This window comes from Balaenoptera acutorostrata, chromosome 5, assembly GCF_949987535.1.
Source record: "Balaenoptera acutorostrata chromosome 5, mBalAcu1.1, whole genome shotgun sequence".
NCBI classification, from domain to species: Eukaryota; Metazoa; Chordata; class Mammalia; order Artiodactyla; family Balaenopteridae; genus Balaenoptera; species Balaenoptera acutorostrata.
In genome coordinates this window covers 69583144-69591472 of record NC_080068.1, presented here as the reverse complement: position 1 = coordinate 69591472, position 8329 = coordinate 69583144, and the positions used below count along the sequence as shown (strand labels likewise).

General features: G+C 37.5%; 1 protein-coding gene across 35 annotated transcripts in view; it reads left to right on the top strand.

Moving 5' to 3' along the window:
* Positions 1 to 279: 279 nt before the first annotated feature.
* Positions 280 to 8329, top strand: part of FIP1L1 (factor interacting with PAPOLA and CPSF1) — a 65544-nt gene continuing 57494 nt past the window's right edge. For 14 of the 35 annotated variants that reach the window (XM_057546646.1, XM_057546640.1, XM_057546631.1 and 11 more), the window contains exons 1-5: positions 281 to 564; positions 1754 to 1798; positions 1898 to 1937; positions 5401 to 5458; positions 6570 to 6673. In XM_057546646.1, coding sequence (XP_057402629.1) covers positions 480 to 564; positions 1754 to 1798; positions 1898 to 1937; positions 5401 to 5458; positions 6570 to 6673 — 332 coding nt within the window. In that variant the 5' untranslated portion in view covers positions 281 to 479. Of the gene's footprint in view, positions 565 to 1753; positions 1799 to 1897; positions 1938 to 5400; positions 5459 to 6569; positions 6674 to 8329 lie in introns of all 35 variants that reach the window. The other 21 variants (XM_057546643.1, XM_057546642.1, XM_057546636.1 and 18 more) reach the window with 6 other exon arrangements.

The window sequence follows — 8329 nt, the reverse complement described above, 5'->3', positions numbered from 1 at the left end:
AAAAAAGCAAAACAAAACGAGAAAGCAAGCATCGCATGCAGAAAGTAACAACGGCGCACTCTCCAGCAAAAGCAACACAGGTTATCAGAAGGAACGTTGGGGGAGGGGAATCGTAGCCTACGTAGGACGTCACGGGAGAAAGCCACGCTAAAAGGCAAGCGAGATCCCGTGGGGGCGGGGCCAACTACGGTGCGCAGGCGCAACCAGGCTCAGGTGGCTGCCGCCGCGGAAGCGAAGCCACCTATAGACTCCGTGCTGCTTGGGTGCTGCTGCGCGTGCGCGGGCGCGGGCGGCGCGGCGCCGGAGTCGTGTTTTTTGCCGCCTCCGCCGCCGGGCCACCTACCCGGGATTTGAGTCTCGCGCCTTCTTCGTTCGCTCGCCGGGGGTTCGCGCCCCTCTCGAGACCCCGGGCAGCGAGGCTGGGGAAGGGGTTGGAGGGGGCTGTTGATCGCCGCCTTTAAGTTGTGCTCGGGGCGGCCATGTCGGCCGGCGAGGTCGAGCGCCTAGTGTCGGAGCTGAGCGGCGGGACCGGAGGGGATGAGGAGGAAGAGTGGCTCTATGGCGGTACGGAACTTCCTGTCCCTTCTCTCTCTCCCGGGTTCTCTCAGGCCTCCCTTCCCGGCCCGCAAACGGCCGGCGTCCTGGGGACCTCACGCCGCCGCCTGGGGCCTCTTGCATGGAGCCTCATGCGGCCTGACTTAGGCCGAGCGCGGCGTGTGCGTCCCCCGCCCCCCTTGCCTCCTCCTGCCCAGCCCACGCCCCCAACACGCACCCACCCGGTGGCGGCTGGGACCCCGCTGGGCAGGGGACTAGGGGCCGGGCCCCCAGCGTCGCCGTCCACTCCTCCCGGGCTTCTCGGCCGCCTCGCCTCTGTGCTCTTTCCTCTTGTTTTCTTATATCGATTCTAAGCTGTGTTGGTGTGTCTCTTCTTGCCCCTTGACTGTGGGATGCCCTTCCTGTCCCAGGAACAGTCATTCTGTAATAATAGCTAAATAAAGTTGATGCTGTAAAACTAACGTCTTGTTTCTTGATGGTCAGTTTGTATGGAATGCACCTGCAAGGGTACCTCCTTGTGTGAAAGTCGTGCTTTAAAAATAATTAATTAAAGAGAGAGAGAGAAAGAAAGAGATGGAATACATTATGGCCCATAAAGAAAACCCCGAATGTCTCCTGTATTAAGGTGAAGTTTTTCTTTTTTAAGAGACTGCGTTTTAACCCACGTAGAAGTACCTCATGTCCCTTAGGCTTATGGTTTTCAGTATCACCTCGTGTATATCTTTTTCATAAAATAAATTTACTGCATCTTTTACTTCCCCCTTGAAAGGGAGTTGTTTGACATCTGGCTTTTTTAACTTCCATGAAGTCACAGCCCCTTCTTGTCTGTTGCCGGTACTAGATTTGAAAGTTAATGTTTGTTCCTTGCCTAAAATGCGTATTCTTGATTGTCTTTAGGATAGTTTAGTAAAAGTGCACGTTTGGGCACCACGCAGCTCCTTGATGATGTGACTTCGACAAACTTTGATTTTGATAAACTTGTAAAATACGTTATCTTTGGCGGCAAGATTTAGCATTCGTAGTACTGTTTGAAATGTAAATGTGTAGGGTTTCTTTTACAAAGGTCTAGAAATCTTTAATACTTCTTAAGTTTATTTTTATAGAAGTAAAGTCTGATTTTTTTTATTTCTTTATTTTTCATAAAAGACATATCTTGTTAAGTCATTATAAGGTGATCTAACTTTGGATGTGCTTATAGGCCCATGGGACGTGCATGTGCACAGTGATTTGGCAAAGGACCTAGGTTAGTGCTTGTGATGATCACTTCAGATTTTCATAATACTGGTTTAAGAGTGGTTTGTTTGTTAATTTTATTTATTTATTTATGTATTTTTTTTGGTAGATGAAAATGAAGTTGAAAGGCCAGAAGAAGAAAATGCCAGGTTAGTGAAATTTCTTGTCGATGCTTATGCAGATTGTGCGGTACAGTGGTCCTGTCAACAGATTGTCAGAATTATTTCGTTATCATCATTGGCTTGATTACATTTTGACAAAGATAGCAAGACACTGAGTCCTTTATCGTTTTATTACTATTTCAGGACGTAATCTTATACCAATTCTATTTATTTGCTAGTAGTCCAGGGGACAAAATGTTTTTGAAGTAAGGGTTTGGATATTTTTCACTATTAAGTAACTTTGTACTCTTAAATGAGCTCAGTAGTGGAGTATACAGTATAACCATCAGACTACTAAGAAAAAAAGTTTTAACTTAAAAATTTTTTAAAAATAAAGAATTCCTTGGGTAACTACTTCTACAACTTAATATTTTTGATGGTGTAATGCATTGTGGTTATAATTTCAATGTTTCGTATTTATTTAAAATTCGAAGTGGAATTAATGAATTTGTTATAAGATTGATTGCCTTTGTTAGATTACTAGAAAGGTCTGAGTATCATTTACAGAACATATCAGGGAGCCAGAAACTTATTCTAAATTTCAGAATAGCTCATGGATACAAGTACATGGATATGCTGACATCACTGAGCACATGCCTTAGTGTCTTATAATGGGGGAGGCGTGATTACAAAAAGGACTTTTAAATAACATTTGGGTTTAAAAAGAGGAGGAAATATGACTTCACACCCACTAGGATGGCTGTAATCAAAAAGACAGATAGTTAACAGGTGCTTGTGAAGATACAGAGAAATTGGAACCCTTATACACTGATGGTAGGATTGTAAAATGGTGCAACTATTATGGAAAACAGTCTGATAGTTCCTCTAAAGGTTAAACGTAGAGCTACCATATATAGCAGCATTATTCATAATAGCCAAAAAATGGAAATAACCCAAGTGTCCATCAAATGGATAGATTTAGAAAAGTGGTATATCCATACAGTGAAATACTATTTGGCAGTAAAGAGAAATGAAGTACTGATATGTGTTAGAACATGGATGAACCTTGAAAACATGCTAAATGAAAGAAGCCGGTCACAAAGAACTACATACTGTATTTCTTATTATATTAGATGTACACAGTAGGTACATCCAAAGTGACAGAAAGTAGTAGTTACAAGGATGGGAAAATGGAGAGCGACTACAAATATATAACGTTTCTTTTTGAGGTGATGAAAATGTTCTGGAATTAGATAGATAGATACATACATACACTATTCTGTAAACGTACTTAAAAACCTTTCAGTTGTACACTTCAAATGAGTGGATTGTGTGGTATATGAATTGTATCTCAAAGCTGTGATTTTTTAAGGTTAATGGAGGGAAGAAGTGAGAAGTGGAAACAGCTCAGGGAGTGCTGAGATTATTGTTCCTCGCTTAAAAATACCCCTGTGTTGGAAGATTTTTTATTTTTTATTTTTTTGTTTTGTTTTTTCTTTTATTCATTGCTATATCATCTGAAATCTTGTCATTTAGGGTTTTTTGTTTGTTTTTTTGTTTTTTGTTTTTGTCCGCCTCTGGTGGCATGCGGAACATCCCCCTGGGATCGAACCCCCACCCTCTGCAGTGGAAGCTTGGCGTCTTAACCACTGGACCACTAGGGAAGCCCTTGTCATTTAGTTTTGAAATGGATATATCCAACCCAGTTCCTAACCCTGCTCTCAGTTAACCACAGAGTTGGGATTTGTGTAGTTTAATAGTTATGAAAGTAATATTTCTTCATACCCTGTTTTTCAGTTGATCAAGAAATTAATGATAACAATCAGATACACATTTTTGTGAACTAATTTTTATTTTACTTTGTTAATATTAGTTCTTGGCTGCAATTCTTGAAGCTTATTTTCTGATTAAATATTCCTCAATACACAGCTTGATTAAATTGATTGGAGAGGAACCCTTCTCCGTTCCCTATCACTGTCAGAATGTCTTCATATTCCTTATTAACACTTTATTTGGAAAGCTATTAAGTTTATTTCATCCAAAGGAAAAGATCTACCCTTAAAATGTTATTTTTGTAGATAAAGCTTATAATTTTATCATGTTTCTAGTGTTTTAATGGTGATAGAGAATTAAAACTTTTAAAAGTCTGTTGGGGAAGAGAGCTCTGCCAAACTTGTGTTTTACTATCCAGTGCAGTACCTACTTCGTTGCCCTGACTGAGCCGAGTCTTTGCCATTAGAGTTTTCCCCAGCTTCTTTGTGATTGGCCCATCGTTAAAACTGTTCTTAACCACTGCACTGTGCTGTCTCTGTCTTGTTTCATATCCAAGTTGTGGCTAAACATACTGTTTTGTGACATAAAGAACAAGCTCAACTTATATCTGAGAAATGTACTGAATAATTATAATTGCAATTTTTTGGGGGGGTCAAGCAGTAGAACTGAAAATTTAACAGATAAGTTTTCAGGTTTTGTCCTTCATTTTGTTTTGTCTGGAGATTGTGTTACAGAATACCACTATAGAGATTAAATCGGTTTATATAGAAACCGCTTGACAAAAAGTGAGGTTTAGAAGAGATTAGCAGAAACCCAGTGAAAAGAGCTTTGAACTATATCAACATCTGGACGGTTTTCCTAGAAATGCTACTAAGTAATTGTCAGTTGCCTTGTATTTCAATTTCTTTATCTATAAAATGAGGTTAATGGTTAATTCCCACTTTCAAACTCATAATTATTAAAAATATAAGGAACCAATTGCACCATGGTACTAGAAGTTTTATTTCATGGTTAATGGCCATACGCTTGAGTCTCTTGAAAATAAGTGTTTATTGTTATATGTCAATTTTGTTGTAACAGGGCAAATTCAAGTATTAACTGGCTTTAAAAAAGTAATTATTTTTTAATGCATCAAAATTAGGTCTGGAGCTCCTTAGTGTCAAATTGGAAGGCAGTCTTACATGAAAATAAACTTTTTTTTAAATTTTAAAATTTGTTTTTTATATAACAAAGGACATATATCCAATAAGACTGATAAAACAGAAAACTAGGAGGAAGCGTGTGTGTTAACTCAGTACTGAGTTAACATCATCATACCGCACATCTGAGTTCCTTGGGCACCAGGGGAAAGAGGAAACTGTGTGTGTTACATAGCCCTTGGCAATTCCTAGAATACCTTGAAGTTCAGTGTAGTTTTAGGATAAATAAAATTGATTAAGTATGATGCATATTTTAAAAATGTAAAAACTCAAATTATATCCCACCGTCAAATTGCAAATTTGGCATCATTAACAAATTGTGGAGGCAATTCCATTCTACTTCCAGTGTTGAGTGTACACGTTTTATGTTGGGCATTAGGAATAGCAGAATAGGACAGGCAGTTTTTACCATATTTTTTCGTCTCTGGTGGAGACAGTAATTTCAGGAAACTATCAGACATAGATTAAAAATACTAGTATGCTCCGTCTGTACTTCAGTAAAGTAATACCAGTTGTGTACTTATTTTTGTTGTTTGTAGTGCTAATCCTCCATCGGGAATTGAAGATGAAACTCCTGAAAATGGCGTACCTAAACCGGTAACATAAGGCTTTGAGATCTGGTTACTTATCTGTTTAAAATCTTTATCAATAGCTTCCCGTTCACTTAGGAAGAAAACCAAAATTTAACATGACTGCCAGTATTTTGCATGATCGGGCCCCTTTTATATCTCCTGTGTCATCTGGTGCCGTCAAAAAAGTGTAACCATGAGAAGAAATAGTGGGAGGAGAGTTCAGATGAAATGGGGCATGTGCAAAGGCTTGATGTTTATTGCTACCAAGGAACCCAGTGGTCATAGGTCAATTAGATAGATCATAGTGAACCTGGTTTTCAAAGCAAACATTGAGTCTTTCAACCCAAGTTTGTCAAGTTTTTTAGCAAAAATTATTTTTTATATAAGTGACAGTCTGACCTCATGCCTGTTAAAAGTGATGTTTTGGGGCGGGGTGAACAAATCATTGGTCCCATGAGAATTTTAACATTTTAATCCTGTAAAAAGAAGGAAATTGTTATTCTGCAAGCTTGAACTTGTATACAAAAAGTACTTAGCCTTGGTGATCTACTTTTTAAATTTACTATTATGTGACTAAGCACAGAACAGCCTTTTAGAGCCAAAATAAAGCCTTCATAAATGTCCCTACTTTTACTCATAGAAACAAAGTATTCCCTCAATCATTTGCATGCAGGGCCTTTTCTATGTGTACATGAATGTCAAGAATAAGTGAGCTACTTTTTAACTATTTGGTGCTTTTAACGATGACACTGTGACCCTTAAAATTAGTTGTTTTCCTCTTCATGTTCTTTTTGCTAAGAATTCCTCAAATATTTTAAAAAAATTTATTTTCTAGGTATTTTAGTACATTGCCTTAGATCCTTTTTGCAAGAGGAGCAGTTATAAATAGTAGGAAAAAATACATGTGGTGTTATTTACAAAAAGACAATGTTGAAAAAATGTTTTACTTCACATTCTTATCCCTTTTTATCATGCAAAACATCAAAGCTGTAAATGAGTTGAAGTAGGTTGTAGCACTATAACTTTTTCCTCTAGAATTAGCTCAAAAAATGCAAAATGGTTACCTTTTCAGTTACTCATATCAGACGTTGAAATGGATTATTGAGTGTATTTTGTGGTTGTTTATGTTGATATAGAAAGTGACAGAGACTGAAGACGATAGTGATAGCGACAGTGATGATGATGAGGATGACGTTCATGTCACTATAGGAGACATTAAAACGGGCGCACCACAGTATGGGTAAGTTATTTTCAAGTAACAACTGTGTGCTTAAATCAGAGGTACTGTGTCTATATCAAACAATTAGTGGTTGATTCCAGTGTTTTTACATTTTTTCATCTTACCATGATATGAAAGAACTCATTAAAATTTCACGTGATGAGTTGCTAAGACGTAGGTAAAATCTGTTGACACGAAAAAATGTATTTGTAACTATCTTTGGTGATGGATGTTAACTAAACTTATTGTAATCATTTTGGCAGTTTATATATATATCTAATCATTATGTTGTTTACCTAAAATTAATACAGTGTTTATATGTCAAGTATCAATATATCTCATGACTAAAAGGAATTTCACCGTGAAAATATTTTTTTCTTAAACATAAAGTTAATTAGGTAAAGTTACGTGGAAGCAGCAGCAGTTTTTGATTCCTGATATTGAAGTGTTTTTACAAATGAATTGAGTGATACAGATTATTTTTTAAAAAAAATTTGTTTATTTGGCTGCGTTAGGTCTTAGTTGCGGCACGCGGGATCTTTTCGTTGTGGCGCATGGGCTCTTCTTTGCAGCGCGCGGGCTTCTCTAGTTTTGGAGCAAGGGCTTCTCTAGTTGCAGCGTGCGGGCTCAGTAGCGGTGCACGGGGCTTAGTTGCCCTGTGGCATGTGGGATCTTAGTTCCCCTACCAGGGATCCAACCTGCATCCCTTGCATTGGAAGGCGGATTCTTAACCGCTGGACCACCAGGGAAGTCCCCAGATTCTTTAATTAGAATTAGAAAACCTTAAATTGCTGTTTACATCTATATTGTTCTTACATTTTATTACTTATCCAGAGTTCAGTTTAGGTTTTTAATTTTTTTGTCCAATAAGAATAATATCAAAAGTTTTTCTTTTTGCTTTTCATAGTGTATTTTTCAAGTGGTTAATTATCCTGTATGCTATTTATGCCAATAGATTGTCTCAAAGTTTATAGTCTGTAAAGCTGGATCAAGTGAATGGACTGTCATTGACTCATTGAGCACATAAAGAATCTTACAGAAAGATTGGGAGGGAATAAAGTACAGATTGTGATTTTGTTATGGTGGTAGAATATGAGCTGATGTTTTCTCTATTCTTTTCAGATTGGATGTATGATGTGGTACTAGTGCGTTGGGAATATAAAGTAAATTTTTCCTTAATTGCACTATAGTTCATTAAGCAGCCTTATCTGAAATGAACCAATATATACATAAATCCTTTTGAATATTTTATTTCTAAAGTAGAGAAATTTTTTCAAAAGTTATTTCAAGAAGCTTAAAGGTAATTCAGTTGTCATAATCAGTTTTGCATTATAATAATGACTGCTGATGTAATTTTAAGACCCTAGCAACTTTTTTAGGGAGCAGGTTTGAGAAGAGACTAAATTATTCAAGTTAGGGTAACTCTTGATGTTCTCCTCATCCCCACTTACAGTAAATAATTAGTGTTGAGCTATGATATTAGTAAGCCTTTATGCTAATAGGCCTTTATCCGTCTGTATTATGCAGAAGGAACACTTTAACATAATACTATAATTGCATATTTAGTAAATACTTATATTTAATATAATTAAATACTTATATTTAATATAAAATTATTTGTATTTTGAAGTACAGAACAATTAAAGCAAATGGTGATTACTTTTTATTAATATGACC